The 16,414-nt window shown below is 41.7% G+C and overlaps 1 protein-coding gene across 1 annotated transcript in view; it reads left to right on the top strand.

Moving 5' to 3' along the window:
- Positions 1-16,414, top strand: part of NUP133 (nucleoporin 133) — a 167,659-nt gene that overhangs the window by 76,215 nt on the left and 75,030 nt on the right. Inside the window, exons 12-15 of the mRNA XM_083176459.1 lie at positions 1,078-1,169; positions 7,963-8,126; positions 8,731-8,825; positions 15,503-15,727. Coding sequence (XP_083032585.1) covers positions 1,078-1,169; positions 7,963-8,126; positions 8,731-8,825; positions 15,503-15,727 — 576 coding nt within the window. The remainder of the gene's footprint in view (positions 1-1,077; positions 1,170-7,962; positions 8,127-8,730; positions 8,826-15,502; positions 15,728-16,414) is intronic.

The raw sequence follows: 16,414 nt of genomic DNA, 5'->3' as shown, positions 1-16,414 counted from the left end.
CCTAATTGGTTGTCTGTCGCAAACATTCAAAAAAGCTGACCATGCAGAAATAAGACTTCTTGACAAACAATTTACATCAGTTGTCCATCAACTCATTGCTGGAGCAAAGGTTTACTAAGGGCAGTATTCAATGAGAAAATTTGCCGTGTTTTATGGCGAGTTTATGCTTTTCTCGCGTTGGACTTCGAATTTTGGTCTCAAAAAGTGAACAACCCTATTCAATGTGCACTTCTCGCAGTCTTTCTAAGTGATTTTCGCCGTGTCTCTCCGTGTAGCAATTCTCCATCTTTTCATGGAGAAATGGAATGTGAACTATTAAAATAAAAGTTTTTTTGTTTTAATTTTGGTGTAAAAAAATCAGGAATTTTATTCTGTGAAGGGGCATGCTATTTTTATTCATGTGCTTATAGCACATGAATATATATTTTAATTTAAAAAAAATATTTATTTTTTTATTTTTTACACAGAGCAGCCAGCAGGGGGCCGGGAGCCGAGCCGCTCATTAGATATTCATATATTCACATATGCTTGATCGGGAGCAGTGACTATACCCTGTCCCCTGCTGGCTCGGGGGGGGGGGGGGGGCAGCTTGTGCTGCCTGGGTCCCGGGGAGCCCTCCTCCCCTCCACAAAAGTTCTGGGGCAGGCAGGGAGACTTCAATCTCCCTGCCTGCCACCGTCCCACGGATCCCTGCCGCGGACGCTCGTCCGCTGAAGGGGTTAAGATTCGCAGCGAGGGGCCACTCGCCCCTCCGACATTGAATACAGGGAGAGCGAGTGGCAGCCAGCCCTCCGGAACACAGCGAGTGTGCAGCGAATCCTAAACAGGATTCGCTGCACACGGCGATATTTGACATTGAATACTGCCCTCAGCCACTGTACACCACAAATTTTAAAAAGCAGCCAGTCCCAGAATTCCTGTATGTGGCAATATCCATTTCCAATTTAAACAGCCACTTCATAGAGATCTATACCTGCAATAGGGAATTGTATAATGTTGCCTTTATACAGATAATAATGACCTTATTACATTTGTTTTATTATGATAATTTGCCATTGGATATTTCCTCTATTAAAGGGTGCGCCAGTAGACACATTTTCAAGGGGCGAGATCATACCTCATGATGATAAGACCAAATTGTTGAAGGCCTCCTTTTTACAATACTGCAGGTAAGGATAAAGAATATACATTTAAAGACTAGTTTAAATATCTTAATCTCTACAGACCGGGCAATACATTATTGCTAAGTATAATTAACAAAGTCACAATTAAAACGTTTTAAAGCTACATCACATTTTAAGGAATTTCCAAGTTCAGCATTTTATGAATTGGTTTTGATAAGTTTGAAACACTTCTTTTAAGTAGTTAAGCAAATATAATTAAAATCTTTTAATTAATCTAAGTTTGCATTTGGGAGAGACAGTACCAGGACAGATCCCACTCCTGTTGGGAGAGGGGTTGATGTGAGGAACGTTATTGGGGTGTATATAATTTATATGATTCTGTCTAAGGGCAGTATTCAATGAGGCCAATTCGGCATGTTTCATGGTAAATTTTGTACTATTTTCACTTTGGAAGGTGATTTTTTGTGTCAAAGTGAATCCCCTTATTCAACGTGCACTTTTCACCGTCTGCGAACAGTGAATGACGGACAATTACAGCACATGAATATATATTTAATTTAAAAAAATATCCAATGAATGGTCGCACTCCAATCAAGCAACAAGACACATTACTGGGGTGTCACCCTAGAATAACCCAATTTCTTCATAAAGAGGGCAATCCAATTATATAAATTTTAAAGAGGCACTCACCAGGACTTACATCAAAGCAGTATTTTTATTCAGGCATCAAAGTTATATATATATTTTTTTACACATAACAGCCAGCAGGGGGCTGAGAGCCGCTCATTACATATTCATATATTCACTGCTCCCGATCATTACATATGCACCATCGGGAGCGGTGTTAGCGGCTCGTACCCAGTCCCCTGCTGGCTCTCCCGGGGGGCAGCTTGTGCTGCCTGGGTCCCGGGGAGCTCTCCTCCCACCCACATACATTCTGGGGCAGGCTGGAAGACTTCATCTCCCTGCCTGCCGGCGTCCGCCGCAGGGGTTAACATTCGCCGTCTGGGGCAGCGAGCCCCTGCGGCATTGAATAGTGTCAGCGAGGGCTGGCAGCGAAGGCTCCAGCCCTCCGTAACATGGCGCCTTTGCAGCGAATCCTAAACAGGATTCGCTGCATATCACGATTGTACACATTGAATACTGCCCTAAGTATTGATATTGGACCATGTTAAACTAATATGTGTTTGTGTCCTAAAACAAACGCGCTGTCATTTAAAGGTGTTGTCTGCATATGAGTGCTGAAATACAAACCATGACAACATCCCAGGCATAGAAAATGAACTGCACAGGATTTGCAAAGAGCAGGGTGCTAAAATGAACATGAAGCATTGCAGGATATGCCAGTGGTTCTCCATCTCTGTGCTTAGGCCCCCCAAACAGTTCACATTTTCCATGTCACCTAGCAGGTGCATGGATGTATTCATTACTCACTGACACATTTTAAAAGATCCACAGATTGAGTTATTTAATTTGTAATTCTGACCTAGAAAAGTGGAACTATTTGTACACTGTGCACAAAAACACACAATCCACCAGTAAACACTGCTGGCAGTAGGCCCCCTGTCGAACATGCAGTAACTGACGATATTGTCCGATTGGACTGCATGTTCAGACAATCGGGGAGATCATTAAATATCTGCGGTTGTGAGCATTGTTGACTATATAGTGCAGGGGTCAGAAAGGAAGGAAATCATAAATTGTAATATACACTGTACCCCCAGAAATTGATGATATATCCTGCTAGTACGGTACACAGCCTGGCAGTCATTAATGATGATTACTACCATGTATGGCTGTGTGGGGTTCAAAATGTGTACCCCGCACAGCCATACATGGTAATAATCATCATTATCAATAGCTGCCAGGCAATGTGTGGTATAAATTCAATATTTTGGTAATGTTTTTTTTTGTTTTTTTTTATAAATTTTTATTGAAAATTTTTCAGAAACATAAACAGTGTAGCAGGGGGGTACAGAAAGGTAGCAAGAGAAAAAAAAATATATATAAAGAAAAGAAGGGGGGGGGGGGTATAGGAGATACATTACATTATAAACGTCATTGTCTCACTAAGTATAACAGGTCAGAATAATACACCAATATTGTAGTCTGCATCCATATAGGCCAGAAAACATCGCTAGACACGATAACAGGAAGCTACTGAGAGTTTAGTATTGATAGGTCTGGAGAGCTGCTGTGCAAGATCGGGTGGTCCGTCCCTTCCAGATAGACAGACAGATCATCCAAGCCACTTCAAGCAAAGTGAGTTTGTAGAGGAAGAGTACTTGTCGATGGATGTTTCATAGATATAATGTTTGTGCACCTTATTTTGAATACCTTCTATAGACGGTATTGCCTTTGATTTCCACGCTTTAGCTATACAGGCCTTGGTGGCTATTAAGACGTGTCCTAGGATATAACGGTCTGCAGCAGAAGGTGTAGTGGGAAAACATGAAAAAGCGCTATAGTTGGGTCAGGAAGAATGGGTCGGTTCGAGATAGAGCTCATTAGATGAAATACTTCCCCCCAGTGAGATCCCAGCAAAGGGCATGTCCAAAATATGTGGAATATGTCCCCAATATTACCGCATTTCCTCCAGCATAGATTAGAGGACGTAGGCCAAATCTTGTGTAATCTGGCTAATATTTTGGTAATGTTATAGTAATACATTAGAAAATAATGGATGATCAACATGCCTTATATTTAATACAGCACTGTCCCATGACAGGATAACGTCGTGAAACCCAATAATATATTACTCGGATTACCTAAAACACAGGGAGTTCAGATGCAACTTTATCAACTAATATAAACAGGTTTAAAATATCATTTTAAACCTAGTGTTATACATCATGCCCGTTACGGGGTTGGGGCTGTAAGCAAAATTCACCAGCTGACTTCCGGGTTTGACACTGGGACCTCTAGGATTGGCTGGAAGAGGATCATGTGCCTTATGACGCATGATATGGGAGTTGGAGAATATCGGAGGATCACATGATCTTGTTGATCGCGCAGACTGCGAGACGCGAGTCACGTGGTACGGGACGCCGACCACGTGATGTAAATAGCCGCCCACATGATCTGACGCTGACAGCGGAGACTGTATATACGTCAGACGGAGGGGGAGTGCTCTGGACACCAATACAAAGCGGTGATTGGCCCGCATACCCACATGACATTATTCCAGATTTGTCATTGGCGGGGATATATCAATAAATAGAGATCAGCTGGGACACTCAGGTTGGCCTTGAAAAAGCTGAACTAAAGTCAGCGAAACACTAGTGTCGGCTGTAATACCTGTCTAATATGTTTGCTAGCCTAATAATGTATACAAAAATGATGTTGGTTTAATAGGGCGCTATCAAACCACCTAGGTGTTGACAGATAACACCTAAAGTGAAGTAGGTAGCAAACGCCTTACAAGTGTGTTTGGGCTGTTCTATAAAACCATAAGGGGATAATCTCAATCCCGGTTTACAGCACTCCATACCTACCTAAACGCGCACATTATGATCAGAAAAAAACCCAGATAATTGATACCTTCCAATGTTACATGGTTTTTCTCTTTCTTCATTGCTCTATACCCAATATAACACTATATTTTTCCTCCTCTGTGACCTCAATATAATCAAAGGACCATTACAATATATTAAGTCCGTAGTAATATCTCTAATCACCACTAGGTGGCGCCAAAGGATAGCTCATCAGAGGACCACAGTGAGACAAGACCCTGAGAAACTATCATAATACCATTAACCCACCAGTAGGTGGTATTATAGTCACAGAAAGTGAGTGAAATCAGTGTTTTTCATATCCGAGATTATAAAAACCATTGAACAGGGGTATATATATATTTTTCTGACGATAGTAACCACATCTTTGGCTATCACCCAGCAAACATACTTTTAGACAGGATTCAAGTGTCATTTTTAAAAGCACTTTATTTCTTGTCTTTTTGAGCACATTGTGTGTATATGTCAGTACGTCTAATGTTTTAACCTCTACCTTTCGCTGCATCCCCATTTAAGCTAATTGTGGGATTATTAACAATAATAAATTAAAAGTTATTTTTTGACTCCATTCCTTTAGTGCGTTCCCCCCAAAGCAGTCCTTTTTCTCTTCTTGTCTCAAAATGTGTGGTATAGCCATTGATAATGTGACATTCGGGCAACTATTAATGTCAGTATTTCACAGTGTTCTCTCCAGAAAAATTTCCAGCCGAGTGGCATGAAGAAGTAGGCAGGTGGGGCGCACCAAATATTTGCAATGTAATGCCTACTACGCTTCACACACACAGTCCATGTTATGCCACATACCGTAATGGCCACTACACATTATGCCACGCCGTAATACCTATTTCATATTATACCACACACCATAATGCCTACATACTCTATAATAAAAATGATTCACATGCTAACTTTGAATCCCATACTTGGGAAAACAGTAAGGTTTTGATTTTCTGGAGTGCCATGTGTGGGAAGCAAGCTGTGTGGCATGTATGCGTGTGTGTGGGGAGCAGTGTGACGTATGTGGGTGAGGGGGGGGGTGACATGTATGTATGTGAGAGACAGTCAGTGTCTCCATATGGCACTCACCCGTCCAGCACCTGCTGCAGGAACACACTGCTGCTGCTGGGATCAGACATGGCATCTCGCCCCTCTCTCACCCCGGGTAAAGGTCACTGGATGGAGATCAACAGCGCCATGTCCAGTCACTTTGACAGAACATCCTGTCGCATCTCTCTACGCAACGACACGGCAGCCCCAGGCACCGGAAGTGAGTAGGGCAGCAGCAGCGCAGGGAGGAGATGGCGTTACCGGGGTGATGGTTGTAGTACTGTGCCAGGTTGGCAGTGGCACCCCCACTCCCTATACATTATGTGTATTGGGACAGCCAATAAGGACTCACCACTGGGGAACCGCGAGCCCACTGTGCCCGGCCAGGAATATGCTGGGCGGCAGGGTGCACCTTGCTGGCGGAGCACCCGAAAAAAACCAGTGCTGGGCAGAACACCGATTTCAAGAGGATATAGTTGACTGCAAATTTTTCTTCCCCCAGACTAGAGATGGGTATTCCTTGACAGGAGCCAGTAACCAGGCAAAGAAACTTTGCACCGCAGTGGCAGTACAGACTGTGCGCTGCCGAGATGGTGCAGCTACTAATCAACTCTACTGAAGAAGCGGGTGGACTTGGAGGCAGGGCCTGGGGCATCACGCAGGAAAGCGTGTTATACATAATGGTCTGACACACTGCATTGTGTCAGGTCCTTGTACACTATAGTACTGTAACAACCAATCAGATTATGTCTACTATCTTCTAGAGCAGGCATTCCCAACCACCGTCCTCAAGGCACACCAACAGTGCAGGTTTTGTAGATATCCAGGCTTGAGCACAGGTGACTAAATTATTATCTGAGGGATTCTGATTAAACCATCTGTGCTGAAGCCTGGATATCTCTAAAACCTGCACTGTTGGTGTACCTTGAGGACCGTGGTTGGGAATGCCTGTTCTAGAGGGTGCTAAATAAGTAGATTCTGAGTGGTTGCCCATAGCAACATCAAATGTGAGACAGAATTCACATCTTAGCAAATTTCCCCCACTGTGGTTTAAATTCAGGGATATTGAACTGAACATGTATGTAGGATGAGAAAATGTGTAAGCGAGGCTTTGGCAGTCTAGTCAGATAACTTATAAAATGGGCTTAAATCGCCCAGTGTATACGCCCCTACTACAAACTTTAAAATAATAGTCCTGTTTGTATGGTGTGACCCATGAACACCCTTTAGGCATCAATTCTAATGTTTGAAATAAATTGTTAATCTAATAACTGATTGCCAATATGTCTATTGCCAGTTTACTTTGACTCATGCTTTTCAAGAGTAGCCAGATCGCACATGATAACGTTACATTTTTATCTCCAGAATCCGTATTAAGACAGTTTATTTTACCCGAAAAACTTCAAGTTACATCTATTATTCCTATATATTGTGGCTATCATATACAGTTGTAAACAAACTACAAGACTGCAAGCATTACAATTACAAATGTTGCTTGAGCTAGGCAAAATGGTAGACAAAATGATGAGCATAATAATATAAAACTGCATAATGGGCTGGTAGATATAAATGAGCAAAGTGTATAACTATGTATAGGGTTAGTAGCCAAAGGAGTGTGTCGCCACAAATCAAAGCCCCGGTGGGCGTTTGCCACAAGGACATCGTAGTAAAGATTATAGAAAATGGTGGCAGACGCTATAATAGACCCGCTATTCGTGATGTTGTAATGTACACAGTATGTATGTCTGTTGTGATTCCTTTACTTTTTAACTGTATGTATGTTCTTTTTTTCTAATGCAAAAAAAAAAGAACAAATGTTGCTTGAGCTGTGTTTAATTGTTTTGATATTGTTGTATGTGTGCATCTGTGTATTGGCCCATCCTTAGCACCTCTTCTGTTATCATAATCTGTGTTATTACTGCGATCGGTTGATGAAGGACTACTAACAGTACCCAGAATTTCCCGGAGTTCATCTGGGGGTCGAGCTTTCAGCGCTGTGGCTCCAACTCTAAAAAAATAGACTCAAGACTTTCCTGTTCACCCAAGCATTTCACTAATGTCCCTTGTTCAGTTTGTTTTGTATTTTGTGCTGTAAAAGGCTAATGCAAGCACTTTGAGTCCTATTAGGATAAAAGTGCTATATAAATAACATTATTTTTATTACCACCAACAAGTGGCATGTATATATTATCATTGTTGTGCTCATAGGGATTATTTTTTTTACAATATTTTATTTATGTCTGTGATCTTATAACTGAATTGTAATATTATTTTTGTAGGAAAGATCTAGTTGGGGCACAGTGCATGGTGGACAGCCTTTTCTCTCCCGATTTGGATTTGGAAACAGATAGTGAACTAGATCAGGCAGTGACTCAGATAAGTGTGGACTTGGTGGACGACTATCCAGCTTCTGACCCCCGATGGGCTGAATCTGTGCCAGATGGTAGGTTCTACTAAATAGTATGGTGTTGCTGTCTGTATGATCAAATAATTGTGATTTATGTTTACCATTGCTTGTCTTCTTAATCTGTAACGTCTGAGAACCTAAGATCTGGGGGCTAATGGCAAAGTTTGTGTAAATGTTTGTTCTCCATTGATGCTTCTTCCCTGACTCTTCAAATCGATAAAGCATACAATGCATCTCTTTCCTGATCAGCTTAGGTACAATTCAGATACTGCTCTACAAATTGAAGCCTTTTCTACTGATGCACCTTTGCGTTTATCATCCATTTGCTTCAGAGTCCCATACGTATATGTTTAATAAATGGATATTTTTTTGAGGTGTTATTTACAGTGTGGGCTACATTTTGGTTTTCAAATGCAAATTGTTTTAGCTATGTTAATCAGGTTTTTACATAAATTGCACATTTCAGACCCATATTAGCTTTTTATGTGTGTGCGTGCGCGCTTAACTTTGTAATGCATTCAAAGAATTATCATGAGTAATGGAGCAGGAGTGCTAAACATTTTTTGCTGTACCTTTTCTGTTAGGTTTAGTTTTATGCATTTTTATTTATCTGTTTTTTTTTTTTTTTTTTTTTTTACAGAGGCAGCTGGCTTATGCAATACTTCCCTCATTATTTTGCATCAGTTGGAAGATAAAATGAAGGCGCACTCCTTCTTCCTGGATTTTCTTCATCAGGTTAGGCTGGTTACTTAGATTTTACTACAGTTTATGCTTAAAACCTGGCAAATGCAATATAAAAGGTAATGCAATTATCTCTTTACCTTGTACATGTACTGTGTGCTGCTGGGCCAATTCACGTAGTGTTAGGGGTAAATTTACTATGGGAGGTCTGTTGAAGATTGTATGTTACCCATAGGAACCATTCACATTCTAGCCGTTATCTTCCGTTATCTTATAGAAGGTGGTAAATAAATAAGTATAATCTGATCTCTTTTTCTGACTGTCTGGAGTGCGCACTAATGGTACCACCTAGCACATATATATAATAGGCATGATATCACAATCCTATATCCTCTGAAGTGGAATTCGGATGTTCAACAATACAATGTAAACTTTGTTCAAAGGGTAATTGTTTATTTAAAAACCCAACGCGTTTCGTCAACATGAATTCATCATGGGCAATGCTAAAAGTGGTACAGAAAGAAAAAGTGGGCAAACTATAAGTAATCCACAATTATTATTTTTTTGATCAAATATAAATGTAAAAAACAATAAAATACATACCCATATCTAAGGTATATAGCATAGAAAGTATTCCGGTACTTGTGTAGTTTCATGGCGCCATGCTACTTCCAGGTGTACGCTCACCACAAAATATGTCAAAAAAAGTAACTTAACTCCATGCCAACATGGATAGTTCATACCTCCACTATCCATGTTGGCATGGAGTTGATTTTAAATAGCCTGGCGAGCGTAGCGAGCCACCGAGCCCGCAGCTTGGGCGAGCGAAGCCAGCCCCACAAGGGGACTCAGACGCACGGCACCATAATGGCGCCGTGAAACTACACAAGTACCAGTATTCCTTATATCGAACAATGTATAAAGATCTGCAAATATACATAGAATAAAAATACATTCCAAATGTTAAGATCCTTTATAAAAATGTATAATTCATAAGGAATAATCATCAGAAGGATGTGTGCAGGCAAAAGAAGCAAGGCGAGAGGAAAATGTATTTTAAAAAATGTAAAAAAAAAAAAATAATTTAAAAAATGGAAATAGGGGAGCAAATGCATCTACCGATAAAAGGTCGTGGGAATAGTTTCCCTGGGGTGAATTAGTACTCTTTAGAAGAAACAATGAACCCTGGAGAGAATAGTTATTGGTAATGATTATCTTACATCAAAAATGCAGGTGGTTAAATGATGTAATACACCCTAAGGGTATGAATATAGCTAAAGGTTATAAATAAAAGGAACAATCTATACATCCACAAATGTAGATTTAAAAAATTATAATAAATTATATGTAGATGTTCATTAACCCCTTCCCGACATTTGACGTACATTTACGTCATGGCCGGGATGTACTTCCCGACGCATGGCATAAATGTACGTCATGGCTTTAAACTGTCACCGCGTCTATAGACGCGGTGACAGTTTAAACATGTCTGCTGTCCCTGACAGCAGACATGTCCCTGCATGCCCAGGGGGGGTGGCGATGCCTCCCCCCCGTCGGCGATCGCTGTGATTGGCTGTTCAAATGTGAACAGCCAATTACAGCGTTTTCTGTGTACCGGCGAATAACGTTCGCCTGTGACACAGGGATCGGTGGTGATTGGTGCTGTAAAGTACAGCACCAATCACCACGGGGTGTAAGGGTGACACTGGTGTCACCCCACCCGCCCCCAAAGGCCGTGATTGGTTCGTCGGACCAATCACAGCCATGGAGGGTGATTTAAACTAACGGTGACTGCACTGCAGACGCCATTCCGGTCTGGAATTGCATGCAGAGCGGTCACCGTGCCTATCTGCCGTGATATACTGACCTGATCCTTGCAAATACTTACCTGATCACCTGATCACTGCTTGTAGCGTGCTGGATGCTTCCTGGATCTGACTTCTTGTGACTTCCTGCTGCTGCTGCAGTGTTATAGATAGAGAGATAGAGAGAGATAGTGACAGAGAGTGCTATATTTTGTGTCTGCTACCCCCCCTTTTGGGGGTGCAGGTTTTTTTTTATATATATATAACTGTCAGTGCTGCTGCTGCAGTGTCATAGAGTGATAGATAGTGAGAGATAGAGAGATAGTGACAGAGAGTGATAGAGAGTGCTATATTTTGTGTCTGCTACCCCCCTTTTTGGGGGTGCAGGTTTTTTTTATATATATAACTGTCAGTGCTGCTGCTGCAGTGTCATAGAGTGAGAGATAGTGAGAGATAGAGAGATAGTGACAGAGAGTGACAGAGAGTGCTATATTTTGTGTCTGCTACCCCCCCTTTTTGGGGGTGCAGGTTTTTTTTTTATATATATAACTGTCAGTGCTGCTGCTGCAGTGTCATAGAGTGAGAGAGAGTGAGAGAGAGTGAGAGAGAGTGAGAGAGAGTGAGAGAGAGTGAGAGAGAGTGAGAGAGAGTGAGAGAGAGTGAGAGAGAGTGAGAGAGAGTGAGAGAGAGTGACAGAGAGTGACAGAGAGTGACAGAGAGTGACAGAGAGTGCTATATTTTGTGTCTGCTACCCCCCCTTTTGTGCTGATCAGTATATCTGTGCTGATCAGCAACTTTTTGGGGGTGCAGGGTTTTTTTTTTTATATATATATATATATATATATATATATATATATATACCTGTCAGTTGCTGCCAGTTGCACTGTCAGTTGCACCAAAGGTTGTGCACCTGCTGCCCCTCACTGGTAATCAGTGTCGCATCAGTGATCACCTTTTTTTTTTTTTTTTTTTGAGGGTGCTGTGGGGTCTTTTTTTAATTTTTTTTTTTACACACACTGTGATTTTGTGGGTGTCCTGTGGCCACTGTGCGCTGATCAGTGACGTACATCACTGATCAGCTTTTTCGGCACAGGGTTGATCTATTTTTTTTTTTATCAAATTCCTGTTGCCTTTGAGCGCTGTTCAGTGACGGACGTTACTGACCAACATCTGTGCTCAATTTTTGGCGCAGGACCTTTTTTTTTTTTTTTTTCTGCACTACATACACACTACATACCCCCCCGGGTTGAAATAAAGTTTGTTGAAACATTTCACTACCAGAAACACAAAAATAAAAATGTCATCCCAAATGTCATCCCAGTCATCCAGAAGAATGTATTCAGCGGAGGAGGCATATGCCATGCTTGCCTCTGACTCTGACACAGCCAGTGAGGCAAGCGGGGAATTTGAAGGATTCATCTTAAGCTCCTCTTCCTCCCCTAGTGATGAGGGACCCCCTCAAAGACGCCCCCGTAGAGCAGCTGAGACACCCCCCCCCCCCCAATAATTGATCTCGTATGGACCCCACCACCAGACAATTTTGAGCCCCAGGTTCCTGAGTTTTTGGCCATCCCAGGAATCCAATTTGATTCCACAGGTCTCAGAGAAATTGACTTTTTCAAATTATTTTTCTCTGATGATTTTATAAATTTAATGGTGGACCAAACTAATTTATATGCCCAGCAGTTTATTGCTCAAAACCCCACGTCATCATTTGCTAGGTGGACCCCTGTAGATGCAGTAGAGATGATGACGTTTTGGGGTCTGGTGTTTCATATGGGCATAGTAAAAAAGCCAGAAATTAGGCAATATTGGAGTACAGATGTTCTGTACAGCACCCCACTTTACCATATGGCCATGACCCGGACTCGTTTTGAGTTAATCCTTAAATTTTTGCATTACAACGATAATGCACAGTGCCCACCCAGAGATGATCCCACCTTTGACCGGCTATTCAAAGTCAGGCCGGTCATTGATCATTTCAGTGCCAAATTTGAAGAGATGTACATCCCAGATAAATTCATTTGCATAGAAAGGATATTTTAAAGGAAGGGTTAAATTCCGCCAGTACCTTCCCAATAAGAGGGCAAGGTATGGCATAAAAATGTATAAGCTGTGTGAAAGCACCTCAGGGTACACTCACAGGTTTAGGGTATATGAAGGGAAGGATTCAAGAATTGAACCGCCAGAATGCCCCCCCTCCCTCGTAGGTGTTAGTGGAAAAATTGTCTGGGATTTAGTGCACCCCTTCCTGGATAAAGGTTATCACCTCTATGTGGATAACTTTTACACTAGCATCCCCCTGTTTAAGGCCCTTGGTTCAAGAGGTACAGCAGCTTGCGGTACTGTGCGCAAGAACCAAAGAGGCCTCCCAAAAACGCACATTGCCCAAGTAATGAGAAGGGGTGAAAGCAGGGCACAATCCACCGAAAATATGTTGTTGGTCAAATATAAGGACAAGAGGGATGTCCTTATACTGACAACAATTCACGGAGACAGTACCACCTCCGTCCCTGTACGAGGTACCAGTACCCACACCTCAAAACCTAATTGTATCCTGGATTACAATAAGTACATGGGCGGAGTGGATCTTTCAGATCAGGTACTGAAGCCGTACAGTGCCCTGCGGAAAACAAAAATCTGGTACAAGAAGCTGGCCGTGTATATCATCCAGATGGCACTGTATAACGCTTACGTGCTATTCCGTTCTACCAGCCAGAGGGGGACATTTATGCACTTTCAAGAGGAAGTCATAAAGAGCCTAATATTTGGGAACCAGCAGGCAGAGGGCCCCAGTACTTCTAGTACTGGCCCCCGTATTGTACCAGGGCAGCATTTTCCTGATGAAATCCCCTCCACTGGAAAAAAGGGCAGGACACAAAAAAGGTGCAAAGTTTGCTATAAAAAGGGAATAAGAAAGCAAACTATTTTCCAGTGTGACACTTGCCCCGACAAACCCGGCCTATGTATAAAGGAGTGTTTTAAAATATACCACACATCTATGGATTATTAGGTTCATCATTTCACTGTGCTTCGGGGGTCTTGCTAATGCCACATAGCACCCACCATTCATTCCACCAGAATCTGAGCCGCAAAATCCAAAAATCACTCCTTCCCTTCTGAGTCCTGCCATGCACCCAACTGGTATTTTTTGGTCACATGTGAGGCATTGCCGTACTCGGGAGAAATTGGGGCACAGATTTTGGGGTGCTTTGTCTCCTTCATTCCTTGTGAAAATGAAAAATTTTGAGCCAGAACTGCATTTTTGTGTAATAAAATGTAATTTTTCATTTGCACAGCCCAGTTGTATCAAAATTGGTGAAACCCCTGGGGGTTTGAAATGTACATTATACCCCTAGATGAATTCCCTGAGGGGTGTAGTTTGCAAAATGGGGTCACTTGTGGGGGGGTTCCACTGTATTGGTGCTTTGGGGGTCTTGCTAATGCGACATAGCACCCACCAACATTCCACCAGAATCTGTGCTGCAAAATCCAAATATCACTCCTTCCCTTCTGAGTCCTGCCATTTTTTGGTCACACATGAAGCATTGCCGTACTCGGGAGAAATTGGGGCACAGATTTTGGGGTGCTTTGTCTCCTTCATTCCTTGTGAAAATGAAAAATTTTGAGCCAGAACTGCATTTTTGTGTAAAAAATTTAATTTTTCATTTTCACTGCCCAGTTGTACCACAATTGGTGAAACCCCTGGGGGTTTGAAATGTACATTATACCCCTAGATGAATTCCCTGAGGGGTGTAGTTTGCAAAATGGGGTCACTTGTGGGGGGGTTCCTAACTTTTAGCATCTTATGGTGCCTAGAAACCTACATGGTGCCTAAAAAATAATCTCATAAAAAGGAGACTCCAAAATCAAGTAGGTGCTCCTTCTATTATGAAGCCTGTGGTTTGGTCAACGTGCACACTAGGGCCACATATAGGATATTTATGAAAACAAAAGAATTGGGGGAATCAATTTTTAGTCACATTTCTCTAGTAAAATCTACGGTGTTCCTTAGAAAAATGTATTAAAATTGAAAATCTGCAAAAAAAATGAAATTTTGAAATTTCACCTACACTTTGTTTTAATTCCTGTGAAACACCTAAAGGGTTAACAAACTTCCAAAATGCTGTTTTGAATACTGTGAGGGGTGCAGTTTTTGAAATGGCATCATTTATGGGGGTGTCTCACATACAAGTCCCTCAAAGTCACATCAGAACTGAACTGGTCCCTAAAAAAATCAGTGTTTGAAATTTTCTTGAAAATTTGAGAATTTGCTATTCATATTTTAAGCCTCCTAGTGTCCAAAAAAATTAAAAGGAGGTTGAAATAATGATGGCAACATAAAGTAGACATATGGTCTATGTTAGTTAATAACTATTTTGAGTGGTATGATTATTTGTCTCACAAGCAGAAAATTTAACATTTTGAAAATTGCTAAATTTTCCATTTTTTTCTGACATTTTGGTATTTTTCACAAAAAAACACAGACTGTATCGACCAAAATTACCACTAACTTGAAGTACAATGTGTCACGAGAAAACAATCTCAAAATCACTGGGATAAGTAAAAGCAAAAAAAAGTTATCCCCACTTAAGTGATACCTGTCAGATTTGAAAAAAAGGGCTCTGTCAGGAAGGCAAAAACAGGCTGCGGCGGGAAGGGGTTAAGCATATGGCATAGTTTGTATTTTGAAGTAGGGCTAAACCAAGACTTTAAATTAAAATGGTACGGTCATTCATTAAATCTTCCTGGTGTGTACCACCAATCTGGTATGGTCTTGGGCTAAGGCAAAATGTCCAGATCCTCGGCTGGATTGTCGGTTGTTGTGTAGCCAGCCTTAAAGTTGCTTAAGATTTTATGCAGGTAATGCAATTGTACACAGTTTTGCTGGTATGCCTTTATATGTATGTTGGTTCTCTTTTTCAGGTTGGACTATTCGATCGTCTAAGCACCTGTCAAACGAGAGGAATAACCATGGCAACGCGTCTTTTGCTTTGTGAACATGCAGAAAAGCTATCTGCTGCAATAGTTCTAAAGAACCACCACACCAAGCTCCCTATTATTGTTAACTCTGCTATACAGCTTGCCCTCAACAAAAGGATGTGCTGTGTCCCACAGAATCTTACTGCAGCTGATGTGTTCTTTAGAGAGGTAAGCTACATAAATCCTAAAGGTTGCAACTACCTGTATTAAAATGTTGGTGTTTCTATAAATGGACATAATCCAGCAATGCATTTTAATAATGGAACTATGGACATACATTGGGGCAGATCTATGAACTAGCGTCAAGTGCACTTCTGCACTTAACGCTAGTTAACTGGGGGGGAGGGGGGTTTACGTTTTTTTTACACACACACACACACACACCCCCGGTAATTAGCGTCTGGGGTGATGTATTAACAGCATTTGGCTGCATTGCAAGCTCAGCGCTAGCATTGTCCTATCCCCGCTGCAGGGACAACGATAGCCCTGCTACTGCCTCTGGGCTGCGCGCGAGATCTCACGCATGCCCAGAGGGGGGGAGGAGGGGGAGATGTTGTGTTTTGTTTTTAAATGCGCAGGGCTGCCTGGGGCGCCGATAAGGAGAGCTGGTATTGCCGGCATAACGGCTATCCTTATCAGCGGGTGGGGGTTAATACATTGGCCTGCTTGTTATTTTGCAGTCATTATGGGCTGCTTAATACATCTGCCCCATAGTTATTTAATGGTGGCTAAGCACTTATCAATGTCTGAAATGTACTATTTCTTGTCTGCATTATTATTGATAAACTATTAAAATCCTCAATGAACTGGTTATGACATCTTGTGTAAAAGTAATCTTGTACATAGAATGTGTTT

This window comes from Crinia signifera, chromosome 3 (assembly GCF_055691185.1).
Source record: "Crinia signifera chromosome 3, ASM5569118v1, whole genome shotgun sequence".
In the NCBI taxonomy this organism is placed as follows: Eukaryota; Metazoa; Chordata; class Amphibia; order Anura; family Myobatrachidae; genus Crinia; species Crinia signifera.
The sequence above is the reverse complement of the archived record's forward strand: the minus strand, read 5'-3'. Positions and strand labels throughout refer to the sequence as shown.